The sequence below is a fragment of the Triticum urartu genome, chromosome 3A (genome assembly GCF_056163025.1).
Source record: "Triticum urartu cultivar PI428250 chromosome 3A, HENAU_Tu73, whole genome shotgun sequence".
In the NCBI taxonomy this organism is placed as follows: domain Eukaryota; kingdom Viridiplantae; phylum Streptophyta; class Magnoliopsida; order Poales; family Poaceae; genus Triticum; species Triticum urartu.
Window position 1 is genome coordinate 663653749 of NC_141875.1, and position 25127 is coordinate 663678875.

A 25127-nucleotide genomic window follows, 5' to 3' on the forward strand; every position below is an offset into this window, starting at 1 on the left:
GATCCCCTATACTTGTGGGTCATCACACGTCACGCTCAAACTTCTAGACATCAAGGCAAGATACAAAGAGCGTAGACGCAAGTCTAGATTCTACAGTGGAATATTTACGTGAAGTTTTGCCTAAGGGGAATATGTTGCCTTGTAGTGTCGATGAGGCTAAGAGGATCGTGTGCCCTCTTGGTTTGCCGAACACAAGATGTCACACATGCATAAAATGATTTCACCATATATCAGAATGAGTATGAGCACAAAATAAGAGTGTCCAACTTGCAAGGAACCCCGATTCAAGCATGGAAAGAATGATCCTCGAAAGGTTGTATGGTACTTTGCACTCATTACTCGCTTGCAACATTATTTTGCAAACGAGAAGGAAGCAAAACACATGACTTGACACAAGACTAGGAAGCTCTCGTCTAAAAATGATGCCATTCGAAGACACATTGCAGACAATTGCAAGTGGAATGCACTAGACTTCATAGAACCAGAATTCGTAGCAGAACCAAGAAACCCCAGGTTGGGTGTCAGTACGGATGGACTAAATCCGTTTGTCAACCAAAGCAGCACACATAGTTCGTATTGTTCCGGAGGTTATAGACGGTCTGACATTCTTGCATACCATGTTCCCGTTCGAAAGGATGAATGGAACACTAAAGAGATACGTTCATAACAGGCCCGTACGGATGAAAGCATCGTCCAGGCCTATCTGGCCGAGGAGTGTATATCATTCTGCAATAATTATATTGAGGTTGACCAATCTGTTGGTCTTCCCGTTAAGAAGCATGCTGATAGGCTCAAAGGAGTAGGTCACTCACAATTGATGCATGATTTAAATGTTGATACACAAAACCATTGAGGCGACTTTAACAGAGCGCACACAGTAGTGTTACAACACACAGATACAATCACTCCTTGGCTGCAGGATCACAAGGAAACTTTAAGGAAAGCGCACACAATGGCAGGGAGGCAGAGGACCGATGCCCCGATCATTAAAGAGCACAACTCCAAATTTGCATCTTGATTCTCAGAGCGAATTAGGGACAAACCACTATCATCATACATTGCCAATGCAAATCTCATCTATGCATTAGCAGTTGTCCCCACCAATTACTTTCAAAAATAATAGCTTTTGGTTTAGGTCATTTGGTTCTTACAAAATTTATCCAAAATTAAACTTTAAAATCCGTGTGACACGCGGAGAAATCGCCTAGTTGTCAAAGTTCCGGGCCCTGCGCACATAATCCTTTGGATTTTAAGTTAAACATCTACATTTTCAACTTTCAATATTGGTGTTCTAAAAAAACTTTTTTTGCAAGGTAAAAGGGAGTTTTATTGCAAGTTCATAGAGTTACAGTCAAGAGGCCACAAGTCCTCGATACAAGGTGGAATCGAGCCCAACCACACAGCTGTAGCTCGTTCGGACCGGCTATAGGTGGCCAACCGATCGGCAACTCTATTTTGATTATGCCTAATTTTCTGAGGTAAAAACTCCCTCTCACTCATCAACTCCTTAATCTCTAAAACTAACTGGACATACGCCGAGCGAACCAGAGCATCATTGGACAGACTAGACAGAGCTTTCGAAGAATCCGAGTGCAAGACCACTGGACGGTTGGAATGTTGGATAGCCAAGGCCATTCCTTGCATGACCGCATGTAGTTCTGCTTCCAATGGATCATTGCATTGGAAGATAAAACGATAAGCCGCAAAGACAACCAAACCGTTGCTGTCCCGGAGTACCATGCCCGCAGCCGCAGACCCGTCAGCCCCCAAAAATGAGCCATCAACGGACAGGGCGACATAGCCTTGCTTCGGGGCCGGCCAGGGAACTGGGGGGGGGGGGGGGGGAGGGGGGACGCCTCCTTCTGTATGGGAGCCGCGAAGGTCGTAGACGCCATTTTTCCTTTCAAGATTTCCTCTGGTGAAAACCTCCCAGCTAGTTTGATGGATTGGTAGTAGCTGTCCAGAAAATCCACCGTAGTAAGAATCAGGGGTGGATCCTTACCATATGTCATGTCATTGCGTAATTGCCAAATCCGCCATATCAACATTATTAACATGCCCCGCACATCTTCAGAACACCTAGTAAGAAAGTGCATCAACCATTACTTCCCATTGTCAAAGAGAAAATCATCACCTGGAAGGGGCCATCTGTTCCGCATATGTTCTCAGAGACTTCTAGCATGCGAACAAGAGGCTAATGCATGGAATGTACCTTCCTCATCCACACCGCACAAAGGGCAAGTTGAGCGAGTAGAAACATGGTTGTATTTCTTGCATTGCTGTGTGGGTAGAGTTCCTGTCACAACCCTCCATGTCGTGATCTTCATTTTTTGAGGTACGTTAGATTTCCACACACAATTCCATAAAGTCCGAGTGCCATCTGGGCTAGTGCTCGAAGCACCATCTGCAAACTTGATATTATGCTTGTACATGGCTAGCTTATATGCACTTTTCACTGTGGAAACTCCACTTTTCTCCGGAAACCAAGAGAGAAAGTCCGTACGCTGACGGGGGGATGCTCTGATTTTCAAAATATGTTAAACGCCCATCGACCAAAACAATTGTCTCAGATGGTCAACTCTCCATGCACCATTGGCATCTAGAAAGTCGGAAACACGATTTAGATGACAAGTACCTTTAGGAGAGATTGGGCCGAATGAAAAGGGGCGCTATATCCATAAATAAAATGACCTCTACCCTGTAAAAAAAGTTGACCTACCTGTATTAATCCGCCCCGCACACATAATACCTAGTGTCTTGATTTTTAATTTGAACATATACGCTTTTAACTTTTAAGGTTGGCGTGCATGAACCACAAAAAAAACCGAACAACAAAAAAGTTGACCTATCAGTACTAAGGTCACCTAAGGAATTTCTGGCAAACAAGCTCAATTTTGAATCAACAATCTCACCAAGAGTTTTTATATTGTCACACATCAGTCGTATTGCGTCATCAGTCGATGACCATGTGACTAGGAGGGAGGAGGAACATTGGAGGAAGGAGACGGGTTAATGAGAAGGGGATACATGAAGAGGAGGAGGAGAGAAGAGTTAGTGAGAAGGGGATGAAGGAAGAGGAGGAGTGAAGGGGCGGACCTCGACGACGATGGTCATGCTCGGTATCTGTCTTACCAGTGAATCGACTCGATGTCACACTATCGATGGAAGTGGATATCATTATCAACATGGTAGCGTAGTGAAAGGCGCGGACAGTAATGAACCGAAAAAGGAAAGAGGAGACCGTGGCAGGGGTCGGGGACACGGTACCGAAATCTAGGGCGAGGCGGGGGTGCGTTTACATTTTAACTCCGTGTTCGAAGACGGCGTCGAAACGGGACAATATAGAAACGTATCCTAGTGTGACTCGTACCTACGTATCCTAGTGTGGAAGACGTATTCCTAAATTTCACGTTTCTCGCGCCGGCTGGAGGAGGAAGAAGACAACATAACAACAGCTTGGTGTGCTTGGATCTGTAACCGTACTGCGTTTCCACTCCTTCACCGCTCGCCATAACTAATCGAGGGAAGGGAGCATCGAGCCGTTCCAATTCGCGTCCTCGTCTTCCCCGCCAGTCCCCTCTCCCTCCTCCCCAAGAAGTGGTCAGCACAGGGACGACGCGGCGGCGGCGGCGGCGGCGGTGTTGGCGTCTGTGTTTGCTCGCTAGGCGAGAAGGCAATGACGGCGGCGGGGCCGGGAGCGGGGCCGGGGGCGGAGGCCCAGATGGGGAAGGACAGGGACGTGGTGCGGCTGGAGCGCGAGTCGGTGATCCCCGTCATGAAGCCCAAGCTCATCATGAAGCTCGCCTACCTCATTGGTTTGCCTCTGACCCCTCTCTCTCTTCCTTTACCTGTCCCATTACTCCGGTCCGGCGTTCGCCATGGGCGCTGCGCGTTTCTTGATTCCCTTTCGCCACAGAACGGATTTCACCGTACGGCGTTTGTTTAGTACTTGAACTTATTCCTAACTTTGAAGATTGGATTCTTTGCCTGTTCTGAAGGAAAGCACGCATATTGGTTTGATTGATCCATGTTTTACCTGTAATAAAGTAGAAAGATTGTGCTCAAAGAAATCCTAATAACTGTAGATATGGGGGGTTTGTACATTTCATACCACCTACCTAACACACATACTAGCGGGGTCCTTTCCTAATGTGGCTATCAAGTAGTCCACCATGTTATGTGTTCACCTGTCTTAGTTTCTACATGCTGAAGCAAAGGTATCGTCTTTTGGGTTTATGGGACTTCATAACTGAAAGCAAACTCTGTTGCCTGTTTCATGAAGAGCACGAAAACGACAGGGAAGAATTCCTGAAGCTCTGCAAGAGGGTGGAGTACACCATCAGAGCTTGGTATCATCTCCAGTTTGATGATATGATGGTGAGAACCCGACGCCTTTCTGAAGACCTGTTTTTCATACATTTTCATACTTTTGCTGCTTCAGACTGATCTGTACAACCATCTTAAAAAGCTGCTAATTTCTGTCAGTGCTTGAAATTGAAGCAGATTTGATGTATTCAGTATCTTAATTTTTGTACAGGAGCTGTATGCTCTCTTCGACCCTGTGCAGGGTGCCAAAAAACTGCAGCAGCAGAACTTCTCGTCCGAGGAAATCGATACACTCGAGCAGAACTTCCTGACCTATTTCTTTCAGGTATAGGACTTGTTTGGGAGAAAGCGTTGCTAATATGTTATGTAGCATTGCAATTTAAGTGCCCAATTCGGTGCAGGTGATGCAAAAAAGCAATTTCAACATATTATCTGACGATGAGGTTGAGCTTGCTCATTCTGGACAATACCTATTGAATCTTCCAATTAAAGTTGACGAAGCAAAGGTTAATGTCCACTCACTCCAGACCGCACCTCCTTATCCAAAATCACTACTAGATTCAGGGCCATTACATTTTTGTTGTTTGCTGGTGCAGTTAGATAACAAACTTTTGTCGAAGTATTTCAAGGAGCACCATCATGACAACCTACCTGAGTTCTGTGATAAGGTGAGAATGCTCTGGCTCTTATATGCAATACTGATGCACCCTCATTTTGAAACATATTCAGCTGGCTGTTCTTATATTCTGGCTGCATCCACTCACTGTTGTTTCATCAAATTTTAGTTTTAAGAGATAATTGAAGGATAGGTTTTCATGTATTATTGATGTGGCACCCTAGACCTTTTCTTCTCTTAGTAGCCGTGGCTCGGTTTTCCTCATATTATTCATATACAACTCATTGTTCCGCGTGCAAACCTTATACTTACCCAGCATAATCTTCTATTTTCCAGTACGTCATATTTCGGAGGGGCATAGGACTGGACCGCACTAGCGATTTTTTCTTCATGGAGAAAGTGGACATGGTCATAACTCGTACATGGCGATGGCTGTTACAGAAGACGAGGTATGCTATCCACCACTCATTTATTTTCCTTCGAAGTTTATCTTGCTCATTCCACAAGTTAGTTATTTTCATACTGTAATTTCAGACTGCAAAGGCTCTTCTTGAGAAAGAAAAAGGTCAAGCCAGTGATAGATTCCAAGAAAGATGATGATCTAGTTGGTGAAGGGGACGACAAGGAGCTATACGTTGAACGTATACGACTTGAAACAATGAAATTGAGGTTTGTGCTGTTCTTAACCTGTTACACTATCACAATCCCAATAAGCTGCCATCTTTTGGTCTTCTATGCTCTCATATTTTCCTACTTTCATTGTAGCCTGCGCAATTTAATTGGCAAGGTTACAATTCAGGAGCCTACATTTGAAGAGGTGATTGTCTTGTACAGGTAGAACTCATAATGATTTTGGTTTGAGGTTGTAGGCAACAGTTTCTGGTGCCTTGGTTGTGAAATGGTCACTCGCATGATTCCTACAAACCACCATGTCTGAACTAATTTCTGATGGCACATGTTTGATTTCAGGAAGAAAAGCCCGAAGGGCCAGGATGATAGAGCAATTCAGGTTAAACACTTCAAAAATATTCCGATGGCAGATATGGAGTTGGTTCTGGTTAGTGCTGGACGCTCTATGTTTTCTAAAAGAAAGAGATGTGGTTATGTCCAAAAGTTTTTTCTTTGAGAACACATCTATACTCATTTATTCATCTGGGCTTATGCTGAAGATAAATCATGGTATTTGCAGCCTGAGAAGAAAAACCCGAGCCTCACGCCAATGGACTGGGTTCAGTTCATTGTTTCTGTTGTTATTGGGCTTGTAAGTCGAGTGAAATTGGTTTGACTTGATCCATTGATTTTGTTGTGTTTCATCAGTTGATGATTGTCTCTATCACATTACCCAGGTTACACTCGTCGGTTCACTCGAAATGCCTAAAGCTGATTTCTGGGTTGTGATTGCCATCCTTTCTGCTCTGGCTGGATATTGTGCTAAGATCTATTTCTCGTGAGTCCCACTCGATGTATTATTTGACAGGGTATTCATGCCGTCAGTAATTTGGATTATTTGTGTATGACCTAACCAGGAGGCCTTTTTTTGTTCTTTTGACCTGCTAGGATTACTCTAGAACACATTCACAAAATGTGATTTTGCTTCCTTAATTCTTTTAGCCCTTCTTAATTAGGACACTCATGTATTACTTTTCGGGTTGATGGAATTTACCTTTGCTGCAGGTTTCAACAGAACATGGCAACCTATCAAAACCTAATCACTCAGTCAATGTATGACAAACAACTAGATAGTGGGAAAGGCACACTTCTGCACCTCTGTGATGATGTGATTCAGCAGGAAGTAGGTCCTAAGAATCAGCAAAATAGAGGCTTGTGTTTATAGAAAATTTCAACTCACAATTTATTTACATATTTGCGATTTCTGATGTTCAGATCAAGGAGGTCATAATCGCATACTATATATTGATGGAAAACGGAAAAGCTACTGTTGAGGTATGTCAGATCTTTTGCTACTTCAAACCACTATTTTTCTTGTTAAGTTATATTATGCTTTGTTAAGTTAGAATGTTGTTTGTTTCCCAACATGTTAGGATCTTGATTTGCAATGCGAGGAGCTAATCCAGGAAGAGTTTGGTTTGCAATGTAATTTTGAGGTGATGGATGCTCTTCAAAAGTTAGAGAGATTTGGTATTGTTACAAGAGTGAGTTCTTACAGCCTTTTCTTGTACTGTTTCATACCTGCATTGCCAGTCATATGAAAGGTTCTTACAATCATAATTTGCAGATTTTGCAATAAAACAATGACAGAATCCAAAAGTTTTTTATGACATTACCCATCGTATTGTTATCCCTTTTATCTCTTTTCATATTAATAAACTCGATGGTGTGTTCAGGATTCTATAGGAAGAATTGTTTGCGTTCCTCTAAAGCGATCCAATGAGATCATTGGTGCTACTACCGAGGAGCTGGTTATGAAAGCAAGACAAAGCTAGTAAACTCGATTTGAACCAGGTAAACTTCTTGTAAACTCTTGGCCAGCTGTTGGCATTGTAATGTTTCTGGATTACTCCAAGAAGTGCTGACATGCTGATACTTAGTTTGTTCCATTTTAAGGGGGCAAGTACATCCTGGCTGGAAGCGGAATAGTTCTGCTACGGAAGTTGAGGAGAGACGCGGCTGTGATTTGGTCGTAGATTCTTCTGTATTATGTAGTATTTGAAGTGCGGTGTCGTAGATGTGTGGTGTAAGAATTAAATATCCCCTACTCGAACAAATATGGAGATGTTCAAGGAAGTGTTGTGTTTGCACATTGATTAAGTTATTAAAGAAAAGAAATTCCCTGGATTGGTTTTGCTGGATCTGTTCTGCTCCACATGTTGCTGGGGTATTTTCCTTCCCCTTATGCGTAAAACATAAAGCCCTGTGAGCATACAGTAACTTAACAGGGTGGTTTACTAATCACAATATAATCACTTGTCCAGCCATGTAACAGTTTCTATGAGTTGATTACTGGTGAGTTTACAGATATCAAGGAAAAGGAGAAAGAAAAGCAGCAAAATTTTCTGGACGGTACATGTCCAAACCATATCCACTTGCCCTTGTCTGTTTGCAGGGAGGTACATGTGCAGGAGAAGCAAGCGAAGAGGGTGTGGAGAAGAGGGGGGCACAGCGTTTGGGGGTGAGATAATGAGCAGCAGCAGCAGCAGCAGCAGCTTGGCGTCCACCATTTCTGCAGCAGCCACTGCTGCTCGTCCTCGCCATGGCGCGGCGAAGCAGCAGCTGAGCACAAGGGTGAAGCCACACCTGAAGCATGCTGCAGGCTGCTGGGAGAGCAGCGGCAGCGGCAGGGCGGTGGTGGCGAGGGCTGGGCCCGGGCCGCTGACGGAGATCGAGCCGGACCTGCAGGAGGACCCCATCGACAAGTGGCGCACCAACGGCGTCCTCCCGGTCTGGAGCGATCTCCTTGGTTTTCTTGTTCTTGCTGCTGTGTTGTCTGGGGAATTGGGATGACACTGGAGTGAAATTGTTTTGCAGGAAGACTTTGTGTATGGAGTGTATGATGGCCACCATACCTATGATGAAGGCCAAGGTATTATCTGGTATATTTTCTTGTATACAGCATAAACTATATGCATTCGCTGGCTGAAAGTTTGTGCTGATTCTGATATGATGTGGTGGAAACCAATCATCCAACTGAAGAAAAGAAGGGCTTCTGGGAGGATGTTTCTGAGTGGTACCAAGAAGCTGAGCCTCCACAGGGATTCCAAGGTACACTCACTCATGGTGCCTTTTGCTATCTGGAAACAGTATTACATGTCCTTGAATCTTTCTCATTAGCATCAACGGCAATCTCTTGCAGCACTCATCTCCTGGGCATTCCCTCCTGCAGTCATCCTCGGAATGGCTTTCGATGTGCCGGTATGGATTGAGTAGTTCCATTAACCTCTAATCCTCCTATTTACATGCATCATCTGTCTTGGGCTCACTGAACGAAGGAAGACTCATGGTCTATTTGTGCCACCAGGGAGAGTACCTTTACATTGGGGCAGCTATCTTCATCGTCGTGTTCTGCGTCATCGAGATGGACAAGCCGGACAAACCGCACAACTTTGAGCCGGAGATCTACATGATGGAGAGGTCCAAGCGCGACAAGCTCATCGCAGACTACAACTCCATGGACATCTGGGACTTCAACGAGAAGTACGGCGAGCTCTGGGACTTCACTGTCAACAGAGATGACCTTATCCAACCATAGGTGCCATTCAGAAATGGTGGTCGCATTGGCTAGATTCAGAAATGGAGGTCAGTTCAGATGACATGTATGATAGTGATATAAGCATTCTCTAAGGAAATCAGGGATTGCATAGCTCCAAGAAAAGGATCTTCAAATAAAGCATCCTTGTAAAAAATGCAGAGCAAATTGTCAGAAAACACCATACTACAAATGGCAAATGTCTAAAATTGTAGAGATATATAAAGTTGCCAGTTTGGCGCTACCCTCTCGATGTTACAAAAGTCTAGCAAAAAAGAATTGTCATTCTTTTTTGTACAAGTTGAAACCCTATGTCGAATACAACGAAGAAAATACACCAGGGGTGAAAAGGGAAGCCTAACAGCTCCTCCTTTTTTGTACACTTGAGTTGCACAGCTGATGATGAGCTGGCTCACTATGAGAAGAAACTAATGGGGCAAAATTGGAGCTAGAATAGCTAATCTATAACCCTGAAAGAGGAAAACTAGCTTAGCCTTTGAAATGCTATAACTTTCCATTCTTCTTCATCTTGGTGATGTGAAGAGCTGGCTGCCTAGGGTCACAGTTGTGTCGCCCACTGGCATGGCTGTCGTCCTCCTGATCTCCTGCTCGCGTATCCGGTGTATCTCGGCTTCCACCAGGCTCATCGACGGACGATCCTCGCTTGCCGGGTTCACGCACCGCGATGCCAAGCGCAACAATTCCTTCATGCCTCGTGGGGTAAAGCCACTGGTCATTCTCCTATCTGCTATTGCAGAGATTTCACTTGATTCTTGAAAGTTCCGAACCTGCATATCAGAGATGGATAGTATGGTGATAGATATTATGAGAATAATATGGCAAAGAGGAATTGAACAATCATCAGGAATCAGTAGAATTTACCCATTCAATAATGCCTTGATCAGACGCAGCCGTCCTTCCACTGATCAACTCCACAAGGAACACACCAAAACAGTATACATCACTTTGTATGGAAAAAATCATGGACTCCTTCCCCCTGGTCATGCAACAAATCTCCATTAAAAACAGACACGGGATGCCGATAAATTTGCTACTATCACAGGCAGCACACTGAAAGCATACAGTTTGTACTATTCACTAATGGAAGTCAAGGGATGTAATTATGAACTTTTAAGTTTTAACCACCCCAAAGAAGAAGCTCAGTCATTACCGAGGATCAACGAACGGATCATTGAATATCATCGAAGGCGGGCCAGCATTGCCTAGTCGATCAAGTAGGCCTCGGATGCCAGTATCAGCAACTTTTGGTAAGAAATCCGCATCCACCAGGACATTAGCAGTTTTGAAGTTCATGTGGACAGCAGGAGGGGTCATGGAATGCAGGTGACTCAGGCCTGAGTAACAGTAATAGGAAAGGTCATTATAATAAGATTCATTGCATAACTATTGTGACTGAAAATGAGGCAATTCATAATGTAGTCATGAAAACATGCCTCTGCCAATAATGGAAATGCGGAGTTGGTGCCGATGTATACTTACCCTTAGCGGTTCCATGAGCAATAGCAAGTCTCTGCTTGAATTCTAGCCTTGCAGTTGGAGAATGGCCATTTCCTGTAGAAGGATGGCAAGAAAGAAAGAAAAGCTATCACTTGTGATGCTCTTCTTGCACATCAGAACAATAATAGGAAACACACAATGGAAAAATCACCATGCAAATGCGTAGAAATGCTGCCATTGGGGACATACTGATAAACAAGCATCTGCATGCCATTGTCCTGGCAATACCCCAAGAGATTTACGAGGTTGGGATGACGACGGATAGACGATAAGTAATTAACCTGGGGAGCAAAAGGCACCAACAATCATGAGTTCATGTATTGGTTTTGATCTCAGGAAGCAAGGTTTTGATTTCTTAAAACATGCCACTACTCTAGAGAATCGGCGGATACGGAGAAAAAATTGGCACCTCATGAAGAAATTCCTGGCTCGGAGGAGAATGCCGCCTTTTAACCGCTATAATTGTGCCATCCTGGAGCAAACCGTTGTATACCTCTCCGAACATTCCATGTCCGACGAGATTCGAGCTGCTGAAGTTATTTGTAGCAGACCTTAGTTCCTCCAGTGTCATACATCTTGCTCCTTGCATGTCTAGAGTACATAATAAAAGCAGTCTGTTAAGCTAAATGCTAATCTGACACCAGCTGAAAAACAGTGAAATTAAAAGCCCCTCAAAATCTAATTTGAGCGGTACCTGGAAGAGCTTGACCCGACGAATTACTCTCTGAAGAATCTGAATTCCTTCTGCGGTGCCGTAGGCATAGCACTACAATGAGTGTGATGGCACCAACTAATGCCAAACCTCCTGCAGCCCCTCCTAGAGCTACTGCAAGAATGTCTGACATCTAGTATGAAATTTCCTCCTTCAGAACAGGCTAGTAATATTTCTGTAGCAGTGGCGATGCAGATGTAACCTAAATAGTAGTACATTTAATTTATCTGAACTTAACTTTGAACAAGCAATAAGAATAAACGAAAGATTGCTGAATCGACAGCGCAACAATACAAAGTGAACTAAATAATTGCAGAGTACAAAATGGAACATATGTGCCATATATGGATGGACCGGTTAAACAAGAGATGAATATGAGCAGTTATAAAATAGGTAAGCGCATTCCGACAATGACGTAAGCAGCACGGACCAAGCAATTATTAGCGCATAAATCAGCGAAAGGAAAACTAAAATATCAGATGGAACAATGCAATCATGTTGACATTCAGAACTGAACATTAAGTGGCCTGGCAGTTCGTGCCTTTTTGCCGTTTATCGCATTCCTTTTATTTCCTAGATAACGTGCACGGCCGTTGCAATATTCAGAAATTTCGCACCATCAGAGAAATTTCACGCTGTAACACGTACTAAATTCTCGTGTAATTTAAAGAGCCTCGTGAATTCTCATAAAATTACGTGGCGTTGCGTTTTGCGCCTTTTGCCTTTTATTTCCCAGACAGCTGCAATATTCAAATATTTCGCGCCATGACTAGCACTAATAAAATTCCCATGGTATGCAAAGAGCCTCCCAAATACAATGCTGCATATTCTTCTATTTGGTTGACAATGCATGATCATATACAGACACAAAAAAACTGTCCACTACAGCACTATATATAACAGGAACGCTTCGTCGCCCATATAAAGGGGTATGCGAAAGCTTCCTCTGTAGTAGTGCTTCCAAACCACCAATGCCTTTAACAATCCCCAGTTGTACTACATGTTAAATCGAAATCTAATAAGAGAAGAATGCAGAATTCTTCAACTTGTGTGATCTAACAATATGGCATTGGCCTTATGGGCGCTGAAGGAAATCATGCAGTAAGACAAGAATTGCTCCTAGTAGTATGAAAAAGAAAACAGACGCACAACTGTTGCTCCATCTATACGTGCTACAGTACATGACAAGAATAACAGGCACGCAGTATGATCTATAACGAATAACCTATATCAACAAATTCCACAGCAATCATGCAGACAATATCTTATCCCCAGAGCACACATCAAATCCATCTGATCCTGGTCCAAGAAAGGACCAGGAGCATGCAAAGACCATCATATCAATCAGCCAGAGCAGAGAGAATGTCCAAGCAACCAATAGCAAACATGCATACCTGCAGATTGACGAGGTCTCCTGGCGTCATCTCCCTGCAGGCACAAGAGCAGGATCAAACGCTGAAGCCATGCCGTGATACTTTTATCCCCTTCTTCTCCCTCCCTGCCCCTGTCTGTCATCATCAACAAGGAAAAGTTCCTATTAGGTTCAGGGCAAGAAATCAACAGAGGAGGAAACCAAAATCAAGCATGAAAAATGTGCAAGGAACATCCAGATTACGATCATGGAAGATGAGAAGAAACAGGGGACATGGAGAAGCAGCAAGAATCCATGAGAAGTGAGAAAAACAGGGGACATGGAGAGGCAGCAAGAAAGCAGGGGAGGCAAGAAACCTGTGCCTTCTTCCTCCTCCTCCTCCCTGCTCAGGTGCCGATGATTGGAAAGGGGGAGGGGTTTGGGGGAGGACAGGAGAGGGGAGAGGGGACAGGAGAGCCAGCACAGCCAGCCAACACCAGCGGGAGGGAACCAGCAGGCCAAGTATATATAATGGTCGAGCTTAGGAGGCGCCGCACCAAAATGTGCCTAGGAAAAACGTGAGGCGCCCGCCGCTTGTATTCGCATTGCATTGCAGGCAGTGAGAAAATTACTTACTGCCTAAAACGGAGGCGGGGCTGAGCAGGTCCGCCATGGTCCACGCTGACGTCGCGTACGCTGCTCTTAATCCCTCCTTAATTAGCAAGATCGCCTCTGCCGAGAGAGAAAAGAATGAGAGGGATGGAGGCATCTCCCAGCCCGGCCCAATGATTGCCCCCAAAGGCGAGGCGACAGTTCGTGGGGATCGCGACACCGCGCCGACGGACGGGCGGCGACGCGGCCACCCATTCTCCTGATTCGTTGTCTACTTCTTTTTCGCGGCATATTTTACTATTCGGCAATTCGTTGCATCGTATCGTCGGATTATCATATGCTCGGGTAAATGGATGAATCTTTCTGTCGATCGCGCGAGCTCAACAAGAAATGGCGTGGTAGTAGAATAGAAGGCGTCAATGATTGCCGAGCATGGAGGAAGCGGCCGGGCGGGCCGAGCAGAGCTGGAAGACAGGCGGACAGCAGCTGCATGCACACCTCCTCACAGGCACCAGAGCAGAAAAGCTGCACACGCCCTTCTTCTTTCCTGGCCTGACGGACGCACGGAGGCCTTGTCACTTGTCACCTAGTGCGAGCAGTAGCTAGCCCAGCCCCAGACCAGAAAGCACACGCTTCGGAACTCGGAATGAATGAATGAGCGAATATTGCTAAATCTTTTCTAAATTAACTCGTTGATCCACCCAGATATACTACGTGCGTGCATGCATGAACTACAGTGGTAGTGGTACAGCCTGCCTAGCTCGCTCGATCCAAGCGATACGGATCGCCGCTGTGACACTTGCATCCATCCATCCATCCATGGCGTCTTGCTGCAGGCTCGTCCCTCCCTCCCTCCCTACGGAGTGGACTGGAGTGGAGTGGGCCGCCGCTGTGACCAGTGAGCTGTACGCGGCCATCGCCGTCACCATGCGTTTCCTTCGTCCTCACATCCATACCAACTTTTTTACCCCCTACTTACTCCCATCTCATGGATTTTTCTTCTACTTTTAAAAAAATTGTTGAGAGGACGAAGAAGATAAATTATGCATGAACTTTAAGAAACATTTGATAATCAAGCCTAACATGTAGGGGCACCGTTAAGAGTTTGCCTGGTGTAGGGGGGGCCCTTTGGCCCCCGTGAAGCTCCGCCACTGACGTATTGCCGCTACCATAGGCAAATTTAATCTGTGAACGAAATCAAATCACAGAATGAACTGCTCGTGAAACTATTTCACGCGGCTGACCTTTTTGTGTGACGCCTTTTTGTGTGACGTCCGACATGAAGGCGTCACACTACACTGTGCAACGCCTCGCAGATAGGCGCTACACGCCTGGGCAGCGTCGCACCCATGTGATCCGAAAATTACTAAGTCAGTGTGCAGCGCCTGAGAGCTAGGCGCTGCACTGTATAGTGTGGCGCCTAACTCTCAGGCGCTGCACTAGTGGTTGCACTACAAAATGAAGCAACCACTAGTGCAACGCCTAGAAGCTAGGCGCTACACTGTATAGTGTGTGAAATAGTTTCACGGGCAGTTCATTCTGTGATTTGATTTCGTCTATAGGTCAAATTTGTCAATTTTGCCGCTACCACACTGCTCACAAGCATGCATGCATCCACAGGATTATTTCGCAGTCCCCAAATGCCAATTTGTTCCTGCTGAATTATTTTTTGTCCGGGTTTCTGCTAATTATATTCCTCCAAAGAAATTATGCTAATAATAATAAGACTGGGACAGCACACTATGCTTGTGGGAACCGTGGAAACACCGTAACGCCATTGTGTTTGACAGAGAGACACCATCACTCCAAACGGCACTCCAGAACATTGATCGTGAAGGACGCACTTGGAGATCGGCAGGGAAGTTTAAGGGTGACATAGAATTTTACTTTGGTGGTATCCATAGGCGGGCTAGTGGTGAATAATCCCGAACGAGCTCTGTGTGTGGTGGTGGAGGCCTGTGTGAGCCTTGTAATTACGGTTCTAAACTTTGTGGAGGGTCTCTTTGCCCCTTTCTTCTTTAATATATGATATGCACACTCGTGCATATTCTAGAAAAAAAATACAATTTAAAAAGAAGAAAGACTTTTGTGAGTCGCTTTAAGTTGGGGTCTTGACAAATGGATGGATGGAGCTGGGCGCTCTCTCTCTCTCTCTCTCATGGAATGGAATGCCTGCCCATCCTTGTGAGCTGTACATGATGGACAGCTGAAAAGCCTGAAGCGAATGGAAGATGCCAAAGGCAGAGGGGAAGGGGACCCAGATTTCTCCGGACAGATGGAGGGAAGGGCGATTGGATTGCATGCATGACAGCCTTGCGCTGTCCCATCCTTGTTCCTCCCTTCCATGCATATAACACGCACTTGATTTTGCTTCCTAGCCTTAATTTAGAATGTTCTTAAAAGTGCAATATGTCATATACTGTTTTGTCCACGCCTTACAAAAACACCGCTGATAAAAAAAATTAAAATTACAAACATGCACAAGAGGATTTCGGTGCCGTCTCCAACATGTATATAACAACAAGATGTTGCATATCTAAAAGATTTTGTGTTGAGACACTTGACTATTTCTTCGTGCTTTCGACGCGGTCGAACTCCCTTCGTCTGGAAGCTAGTAGAAGTTGCAAAAGATCTTCAAGATTTATCATTTACCGACAATTTATGCGGTATATACGTGAGTTACAAGAGGCGTACTAATATCACTGGATACACTTGTATTAAGCGATTTTGTGTTGAGTCGCCTGACTGTTTCTTCGTGCTTCCGAGGTTCGGTGGATCGGTCGGACTCCCTTCATTTGGAAGATAGTGTAAATCATCAAAGATTTTCAAGACTTGTCTTTCACCAAGAATTTATTCGACAATACGTCAGTCATAATATATGTATTAATATCGCTGAACACGTTATAGTTCGAAAACAATATACCAACAACATCTTGCATATCCAAAAGATTTTGTGTTGATACACTTGACTATTTCTTTGTGCTTTCGATTTAGCTCGATCAGGCTCCCTTCGTCTGGAAGCTAGTAAGAGTCGTAAGAGATTTTCAAGATTTATCGTTTACGGAGAACTTATTTGGGATATACGTGAGTTACAAGATACGTATTAACATCGGTGGATACGTTGCTCTTAAACACAATATTTGGTGGCATTAGTTTTGTATATCACAAAATCTATATATAGTACATTAATGGCCCAAAATCAAATCTTTGAAAGCACGTACGGGTTACATTTCTAGATCGATTACCGAGTTATACGGTATTAATTCCGTACCAAATAATATATTTAGTCACAATGAATGGCAAAAATTAAATTCTCTACATTTACATTCCGGATGCGACAGAAAAATAATACATATATGGTCTACTACTAATGAGTGGCCAAAATAAAATCTTCACAATTACATTTCCGGACAGAAAAACAAAAGGCGTAGACGTAGTGGCGGGGAAGGTTCGTGAATCGCATACGCCCACCGTCGACCGACCACGTCTCAGGATAGTCGCCCGGCCGGCCTTGTCCGGAAAATGGACAGTCTTGCTCGAAGGGGCGGGGGTGTGGTCGGTCGGCTGTTGGCGCTCCCGTGCACGACATTTTCCCTCACGTACGTACTGTACTTCTTTGGACGGTTCATGCATGCATGCATGACCCTGCTAGCTAGCTTCGGGCCGGTCGGTCAGAGGTTTATCTGCACTGCATCAGCAGCTTGTTCCTACCGTACCTACCTTACGTCGTCATGCATGCGTGCAGTGTTGGGTGCGAGTGCAACACAGCTAAGCTAGCTAGTTTTTCTTTCGGGTGATCGAATTGAGTTTATCTTCGCGGACGGATGGATGCCAGATGTGTATGCGTGTCTGTCTGCGTTGGGTACGTGGCCCGTGTGTCCGGGTTAGTACTCTACGCAGGGGCGGAGCTGGGCCCCGGGCACCCAGGGCCCAGGCCCGGGGCATGAAAAGTTTCACAGGCTATAATTATATAGATTTTTTTCCAGGCCCGAGGTGCAGCTCGGTGGAAAGACGAAGGCCCAAACCTTGATGGGCTGCCTTACCAGAACACACGCACGCATGAGGCAACACAACCCCACGATCGAGCGCAGACGAAACGCCGCCGCCGAGTCCGCACGCACGCAGGACAAGATCCATCTCCCAGCGCTCAGGCCGCCGTTCGCCGTGCTGTCGCCTCCGCCCCTCCACCCCCCCTTCCCTGCTCCTGTCCTGTGCATCGTTCGCCCTCGCCCCGCTGCTTCATTGTCGACTGCCGCTGCCGCACCACGTAATTTTGTTTGATGTTCTCGCTGTTTCTCCCCTAATGCTCTCCATTTATACCATGTTCTACTTGTATTAATGTATAATTTGCTTTGAACTGAACTTTAATTGAAATAATGTGTGTGTGTGTATCCAGTCATATATCTAGGGTATTATTGAACTCAAATTGATGTAATTGCCAATTTCAATACATATTGTATATCACTTTCAATCATATAGGTCTCGCAAAGTGCATTTACCTCATCGAAGTGGTAAGGTTTTATATTTGTATCACTTGATGTTTATACCCCCTCTTATGAAAAATTGATTTTGATGTCTTGAAGGTGTTGGCTCTTCTTCCACCGTTGATGAGATTATGTGAGGCATTGATGAAGTAAACCATTGATTTGGTACTCTTTTTTATCACATACTGTTCTTTATAGTTTTTGTCATGTTTTTATCTATTTTGTTGTATCGTTAAGCATTGAGTTTATATTCTAGAAAATTTGTGCAATTGAACCATATTTTGTATGGGGTATTTTTTGAGGTAGTTAAAACGCCTTATCGACATTAAGATTTCCCCTTGCGGCCAAATTTTTTTAGGCCCGGGGCTTTCTTCAATCCTGGCTCCGCCACTGACTCTACGTAGGCAGGCCCGTAGCTTAGGCCAATTCCACCGTGCGACCCTATCCTGTCCGTCCCCGTCCGTTTGAGGTAAAATGGACAAACGAGACGGCCCAGTGCGCGGGCGCAAACGGACTTTTGTCCGTTTTGTGTCCGCTTTCGACCCATCCCCGGCCTAAGTTTGCGCCGGTTTCGGGGTGAAACGGACAGCGCGCGGACGGGCGGGACGCGCGCGCTTGTCCTCCCCTGGCCCGCCTGTCGGTGGGAGAAACCAAAATCCCCCACGCCCATTTGCCGCCATTTCCCCCAAACCCTTCCACGTCCCTCCTGCCGCCCCTCTCTCCCCCGGCCATGGCCGACGCCCCGCCGAGTTCCGGCGGCCTGGCCGTCGACCCGCCCGCAAAGGTGAAGAAGAAGGCGCCAAGGAAGCCACGGTCGGAGTGCACGCCGGAGGAGATCGCCAAGTTGGACGCGGAATCGGCAAAGAGGAGGGAACGGAGAGCGGCCGTCAAGGTCAATGCCGCCGCGGCCAAGTTCGCCGCCCAGCGCCAGGAGCTGGAGGCCGTGCGGCGCAAGGCCGCTGCCAACGAGAAGGAGGACCTCGTCAACAAAGCGCACGCCATCCTCATCCTTGGCATGGGCCGTCCGTCCGGGTTCCCTGCAGTGGCCGTCGGCCCGGCGAGCACAGGCTCGTCGGTCGCCCGGCCTACGCACTGCCAGTCACCGACGTCGCGCGCCGCGCCCATGTCGCCCGGCTTTTCTCCGCCAAGGCACGACGGCCAGACCCGTTTCTCGGCGTCGCCGGACGTGGGCTTGTTCGGGCCGTCCACACCGCGCCCCGCGACCGTCATCGACCTCAACGTCACGCCTGGGTCCAGCAGCAGCGGGCGGCCGTCCGTCGAGATGCAAAGAAAGCAGGCACGGGCACCGTTCACGGGCACCATGCCGCCCCCCGCGTCTTGTTTGACAGAATGCCAACCCCAACGCCAACGGTCGACGACCCCTTCTACAACCAGTACATGGAGGACGTGATCTTCGAGGGTGGGCATGGCCGTGCCTACGACCCCTAGGAGACCCAAAGTCAGGATGGCCGCGCTGAGTACGTGCCCGATGAAGAGGCCGAAGACCGTGCTGACTACGACCATGGTGACTCGTGGCATGAAGACGATGACATCTATGTCGAAGGTGATGAAGAAGAAGGCAATGACGTTGATATTAGTGGCGAGCCATTGTTCATTGACGAGCTCACCCAAAGAGCGGAAGCACAAAAGAAGAGGAAGAGCATTCGCACGGGTTCATACACACAAGATGAGGACAAGTTGATTTGCCAAGCTTGGATGGAGATTAGCCAAGATCCGAGGACCGACGCGCAACAAAAGGGCATTGTTTTTTGGACGAGAGTCCACAAAACATTCCATGAAAGGAAGATATTTGAGCCCTACCAATTTACAAGCAACCGTGGCATCGGCTCGATTCAAAAGAGATGGTTGTTCATCCAACAAGAGTGCAACAAGTATTGCGCCACATTAGAGAGCGTTGAAGCACGGCCCGTGAGTGGTCTCGGCATTCGGGACATGGTATGCTCTCCTCTTCCTAGCCCTTTCCTTGCTACGGCCATGACACTTCGGCCGTGTATGTGTTTGCATGTTCACTTGTTGTTGATCATGTGATTTAGGCATTTCAATCTTCGGAGGCATTCAAGGCCCAGCACAATGACAAGCCATTCACTCTTATGCATTGTTTATCAACAATTGCCCTAAGTTCAAGGACCAATACCGTGAACTACAAAGGAAGAGAGGACTAAAGACGGCCAAGTACGCCGGAGGTGGAGATGGCGACGCCTTGAAGAGGTCGAGGGGCAAGACCAACTCCAAGGTTGATGACATACGTGATGCCTCATCCATGGCATTGCATGACACTTTGCATGGCATGATGTCCCAAAAGGATGTGAGGGACGAGAAGAAGCGGCAAAGTAAGGAGGAGCAAATGAAGCAATACCTAGACCTTCAAACAAAGAAGCTTGAGATGGAGGAGGCGGCCAAGAGGAGGAAGATCGACATGAAGGAGGCGGCCCGGCAAAGGCACCTCGACATCGAGGCCGACAACGTCAAGGCCAGGCAGAGGCAGCTCGACATCGAGGCCACGAACGCCACCACCAAAGCGAATGAGGTGGCCCTTGCGATCATGAGCGTGGACTTGTCGAAGATGAGCGACAAGACGAGGGCCTGGTTCGAGGCCAAGCAGAAGGAGATGCTCGAAGCCGAAGGCCTGAACTAGGTCGTTCGATCGGCCGTGGCCATTCTTTTTGGAGGCTGGCATGGGTGCCGCCCGCCCGCTGGGCCGCTGGCTGTGTGCCGGCGAGAAAACATTCATTTTGGTGGTCGGCTGTCTTGCCAACCGCTGGCTGTGTTGCTGGCGAGGACAACTATTCATTTTTGGAGGCTGGCTGTGTTGCCGGCCGCTGGCTGATGCCGGCGATGTACGTGTAGGCCGCTGGCTCTGTTGCCGGCGTGATGAACCGGGGCCGCTGGCCTGAACTAGGGCTTGGCATTTGAAACATTGCTTCTGCTTTTTTAAATAGACGCGGACATGATGGGGCAAATGGATGCGGCCGTGCGCTGGGCGCACGGCCACCGCATCCCAGGACACGCCCAGACATGACCCCAAATCGCTACCCAAACGGACAGAATCCGGACAAAACGGACGTCCGTTTGGGGTCGCGCGGTGGAGTTGGCCTTAGGCCAACTCCAACGCAGACCCCCAAATCGGACGCGGACATTTATCCGCTTGGGATGGGAAATAGGCAGCGACCGGGGGGCAGATGGTCGGGCGACGCATCTGCGCCCAACGCGCAGGAGATGCCCCAACCCCTAAACACACACGAACTCCATCCAGCAGCTCCGACAGACAGACGCCGTGCCTCGTCCACGGCCGCCGCAGCGTCGCCCCGGTGACTCCGGTGAGGCGAGGTGCGGGGAGGAGGAGGATGGCGGCGGGCGACTGGCATGGCCTCAACAAGGAGCGTGGGAGGGACGGGTTCCTCCGCCTCCCTGCAGCGTCGCCCAGGTGGCGGGCACGTGCCAGCATCAGGAGGGCGATAACGCTGACGCATTTGCTCGCGGCGGCGGGCGAGTGCGAGCGGTGGGGTCAAGTTGCTATCGTTGATTTGTGGGCCACTAGCGGACACGAGCGGATGAGAGGGGGCAAGGAGAGTGTCCACTTTTGTCCGTGCAGATGCATTGTGGCCCAAGTTTGGTCTGGGTCTAAGGTTGGGCCGGACCAAAACGGACGTCTGCGGACAACTTTGTGTGTTTGGATACTCCTGTTGGGCCAGGTTTTGCCCCAAACAGACGAAACCAGACCGGATGAGGTCTAACGTTGGAGTTGGCCTTACACCTTACATATATCTTCTACTACTAGCAAGATGTGCTCTTGCCATGTGTAGTGGCCATGCATACATGGCGCCAGCGATAATTTCATCTCCATTGCCAGAGCCAAGTGGTCTTTGTTGATCTCGGAGCAGAAGTCATCAAGATCATGATCCTACCGGACCAATGCTATGGAGAAGAAATTGTCGAAAGATCAAGGAAAAAAATATCCTAACCTCCGAAAGAAAGAATTCACGAGCCTCACGCCGGCACCGAAGCCTACACGGTGTGACACAGAAGAGGCCGCATGACCAAACTGCGAAAGATCAAGAATCTATGCCAACATGCCATCGACACTGCTACAAATGATCCCGTTCGAGATGAGGCGGCTCGAGGAAACTTTATTCGTCGGCTGACCTCGTCATCACCATGCGCCCTAAGAAAATAGGGGTATCTTTGCCACCTTATTTTTGTGTAAACTTTTATTTTAGGAACGCAAAATTTCCGGGATGGTGTTTCACATGGCTACACAGTAGCATGACTCATTGCCATCATTTGATCGGTGCGTAGGGACCATGCGATCCGAAGTGTGCCAAGTGGCATGGACAGAGTGATCAGAAGAAGAGTGTGATTGCTGATTTACGATGCGTAGTGATGACGAGTCCATTCCTAGGAGTGTCAGCTACTTTTTAATTTCCCTCCTCTTGATTGCATCGCTCTCGCCCCAATCCACATTGTCTCTCCATTACTATACGGCCATCAATGTTGTCTCCGGCAGGGGTTCAAGCCTAGTGCATCCACCCATTCATCGAGACCGATGTAAAAAAACAAGACATAGGTACACATTTTGGGACATGGGGCGTACTTGTGTTTTGAAGCAGAGATTGCTCCTCAAGGAATGAGGATGCTAGGATTGTGGGGCTTAGGGTAATTCGAGGAAGGCTATGGTTTGCACGGTGTTGGGTTTGTGGTGGATTTTTTGTGCACAAGCACACGCGGGGTGTGGGGGGGGAGGGGGGGTCAAGTGATAAAGAGGTTGGATTTATGTTTGGTAATTTGGATCCGGAGGTAGGGTGGTGGGGAGTTGATGAATCTGGACAACACACACACACAGTCGAACAACATACAGTTGGCTCAAGTGTTTGTGGATACGAGGGCCAACTCTTAGAGGAGATGGAATATTCCCTGATGGTTTCATCTAGCGGGACAAATTAAGGAGAGGAGGTGGGTGGGATTTGTTTTTATTCTTATTGTTGTTGTCATAGGAGTTACTGGCTGGAATTCGAGATTTGTTTTGCAGTATTTTATATTGGTTTGTGCCTTTGGTGGTCCTTTTGGCGCATTCGAATTTTGTTTTGTGAATTATAGGGCTAGGTTTCCTTGTTGATAACATACGATTCATTTTCATGTGTTCTTTATTGTTTCTTTATCTGACCTATTTGTAGTCTAGCATGCTTAGGGATTCGACGCATGGTTTTCTTTGTAGATAATACACTTTTCCATCTCGAGGTGATGTGATTGCCAGTCATTGTGATGATTTCACCATTTGTGTTGATAGCTTGTTATCAGTCATTGTGTGCTTTTCTTTAACACCGGTGTCGCTATAGATTGTATTGTAATTGTCATGATTATTATTATGAAGTTGCCACATTGATAAGTTTTCTAACTTGTTGAAATTGTCATGTTATGGATTATGTAGCTACATATCACTTACTCCTTTAGTATTTTACCACCCATGCTTATAGTTTTTGCCATGTGCTTGTCATGTTCATCAGTTTTTCTTTTTCTTTTCACATCAATTCTTGTTGGTTCCTACAAATAGCATGTTGTACCCCATTATGTTGCCACAACAAAAAATGTTTGTTTCACTCACCAACATTGTGGTGTTATGCTGAAAATTTTAACACCTATTTTTATTTTATTTTATGGGTAATGATATTTTTACTTACTAGACAATATATTATGTTTTTACCAAATGTGCTTATTATGTTGAGGACACCTTCTATCTTCTGTGCTGGTCTTGATAATACCAACTGTGTGTAGTCAACTCAACATGATAATATGCTTTCCTTCCTATTATACAATTTGTGTGTGTAGGTGTGTGTGTGTGTGTGGGGGGGGGGGTCATGTATAGACTCGAATGTGTAGATGCAAGATTTAGGACATGGGGCGTACTTGTGTTTTGGAGCAGAGATTACTCCTCAAGGGATGAGGCTGAGGACGCTAGGCTTGTGGGAGGTAGGGCCATTTGAAGAAGGCTATGGTTTGCACGACGTTGGGTTTCTGGCTGATTTTTTGCGCGTAATTGCGGGATCAAGTGATAGAGAGGTTGGATTTATGTTTGGTCATTTGGAGCCTAAGGTGGGTAGTGTTGGAAATATGCCCTAGAGGCAATAATAAATTAGTTATTATTATATCATATTTCATTGTTCATGATAATTGTTTATTATCCATGCTAGAATTGTATTGATAGGAAACTCAGATACATGTGTGGATACATAGACAACACCATGTCCCTAGTAAGCCTCTAGTTGACTAGCTCGTTGATCAATAGATGGTTACGGTTTTCTAACCATGGACATTGGATGTCGTTGATAACGGGATCACATCATTAGGAGAATGATGTGATGGACAAGACCCAATCCTAAGCCTAGCACAAGATCGTGTAGTTCGTTTGCTAAAGCTTTTCTAATGTCAAGTATCATTTCCTTAGACCATGAGATTGTGCAACTCCCGGATACCGTAGGAGTGCTTTGGGTGTGCCAAACGTCACAACGTAACTGGGTGGCTATAAAGGTACACTACAGGTATCTCCGAAAGTGTCTATTGGGTTGGCACGAATCGAGACTGGGATTTGTCACTCCGTGTAAACGGAGAGGTATCTCTGGGCCCACTCGGTAGGACATCATCATAATGTGCACAATGTGACCAAGGAGTTGATCACGGGATGATGTGTTACGGAACGAGTAAAGAGACTTGCCGGTAACGAGATTGAACAAGGTATCGGGATACCGACGATCGAATCTCGGGCAAGTACAATACCGCTCGACAAAGGGAATTGAATACACGATTGATTGAATCCTCGACATTGTGGTTCATCCGATGAGATCATCGTGGAACATGTGGGAGCCAACATGGGTATCCAAATCCCGCTGTTGGTTAATGGCCGAAGAGTTGTCTCGGTCATGTCTGCATGGTTCCCGAACCCGTAGGGTCTACACACTTAAGGTTCAATGACACTAGGGTTATTAGGAAGACTTGTATGTGATTACCGAATGTTGTTCGGAGTCCCGGATGAGATCCCGGACGTCACGAGGAGTTCCGGAATGGTCTGGAGGTAAAGATTTATATATGGAAAGTTGTTGTTCGGGTTCCGGGAAAAGTTCAGATTTTCCGGTATTGTACCGGGAAGCTTCCGGAGGATTCCGGAGGTCCGGAAAATGTTCCACCATGTCCAATACAGCAGCATGGGCTGTAGGGGGGCGCCCTAACCATAATGGGCCAAGGGCACCAGCCCCCCCAAGGCCCATGCGCATGGGAGAGGGGAAACCCTAAGG

At 46.6% G+C, this 25127-nt stretch overlaps 3 protein-coding genes across 6 annotated transcripts; 2 read left to right on the plus strand and 1 right to left on the minus strand.

Moving 5' to 3' along the window:
* Window positions 1-3448: 3448 nt before the first annotated feature.
* On the plus strand, window positions 3449-7738 carry LOC125545838 (uncharacterized). The gene is made up of 16 exons (XM_048709880.2): window positions 3449-3815; window positions 4283-4377; window positions 4538-4651; window positions 4728-4832; window positions 4923-4994; window positions 5279-5391; window positions 5477-5611; window positions 5708-5776; window positions 5912-5999; window positions 6132-6203; window positions 6289-6389; window positions 6617-6734; window positions 6827-6886; window positions 6985-7095; window positions 7288-7405; window positions 7508-7738. The coding sequence occupies exons 1-15, from the start codon at window positions 3677-3679 to the stop codon at window positions 7384-7386; spliced, it is 1491 nt and encodes a 496-aa protein (XP_048565837.1). The 5' UTR covers window positions 3449-3676; the 3' UTR covers window positions 7387-7405; window positions 7508-7738.
* A 288-nt stretch (window positions 7739-8026) lies between these two features.
* On the plus strand, window positions 8027-9390 carry PNSB5 (NAD(P)H dehydrogenase 18). Its single transcript, XM_087513878.1, has 5 exons — window positions 8027-8341; window positions 8429-8483; window positions 8594-8662; window positions 8754-8812; window positions 8919-9390. Exons 1-5 carry the CDS (start codon window positions 8081-8083, stop codon window positions 9147-9149), a joined length of 675 nt encoding a protein of 224 aa, XP_087370004.1. The 5' UTR covers window positions 8027-8080; the 3' UTR covers window positions 9150-9390.
* A 9-nt stretch (window positions 9391-9399) lies between these two features.
* LOC125545839 (serine/threonine-protein kinase-like protein ACR4) lies at window positions 9400-13234 on the minus strand. Of its 4 annotated transcripts, XM_048709882.2 has the most exons (9): window positions 13105-13234; window positions 12771-12884; window positions 11359-11509; window positions 11074-11255; window positions 10816-10945; window positions 10647-10718; window positions 10318-10501; window positions 10029-10143; window positions 9400-9934 (listed from the first exon to the last, which is right to left on the minus strand). In XM_048709882.2, the coding sequence occupies exons 2-9, from the start codon at window positions 12798-12800 to the stop codon at window positions 9671-9673; spliced, it is 1128 nt and encodes a 375-aa protein (XP_048565839.2). In that variant the 5' UTR covers window positions 12801-12884; window positions 13105-13234; the 3' UTR covers window positions 9400-9670. The 4 variants fall into 4 exon arrangements, with proteins under 4 accessions (XP_048565839.2, XP_048565838.2, XP_048565841.2 ...); XM_048709881.2 differs by lacking the exon at window positions 13105-13234 and having other exon boundaries at window positions 11359-11490; window positions 12771-12894; XM_048709884.2 differs by lacking the exon at window positions 13105-13234 and having other exon boundaries at window positions 11359-11551.
* Between the last annotated feature and the right edge of the window lie 11893 nt (window positions 13235-25127).

Excerpts from the sequence above, each read along its gene's own strand:
- PNSB5 (XM_087513878.1), top strand. The coding sequence starts at position 8,081 with ATGAGCAGCAGCAGCAGCAGCAGCAGCTTGGCGTCCACCATTTCTGCA. Across the intron at positions 8,342-8,428 it reads GCACCAACGGCGTCCTCCCG|GAAGACTTTGTGTATGGAGT; the intron begins GTCTGGAGCGAT and ends ATTGTTTTGCAG. Across the intron at positions 8,663-8,753 it reads GCCTCCACAGGGATTCCAAG|CACTCATCTCCTGGGCATTC; the intron begins GTACACTCACTC and ends AATCTCTTGCAG.
- LOC125545839 (XM_048709881.2), bottom strand. The coding sequence starts at position 12,894 with ATGATGACAGACAGGGGCAGGGAGGGAGAAGAAGGGGATAAAAGTATC. Across the intron at positions 10,719-10,815 it reads CATTTCTACGCATTTGCATG|GAAATGGCCATTCTCCAACT; the intron begins GTGATTTTTCCA and ends ATCCTTCTACAG. Across the intron at positions 10,502-10,646 it reads TGCTCATGGAACCGCTAAGG|GCCTGAGTCACCTGCATTCC; the intron begins GTAAGTATACAT and ends ACTGTTACTCAG.
- LOC125545838 (XM_048709880.2), top strand. The coding sequence starts at position 3,677 with ATGACGGCGGCGGGGCCGGGAGCGGGGCCGGGGGCGGAGGCCCAGATG. Across the intron at positions 4,652-4,727 it reads TCCTGACCTATTTCTTTCAG|GTGATGCAAAAAAGCAATTT; the intron begins GTATAGGACTTG and ends AATTCGGTGCAG. Across the intron at positions 6,390-6,616 it reads TGTGCTAAGATCTATTTCTC|GTTTCAACAGAACATGGCAA; the intron begins GTGAGTCCCACT and ends CCTTTGCTGCAG.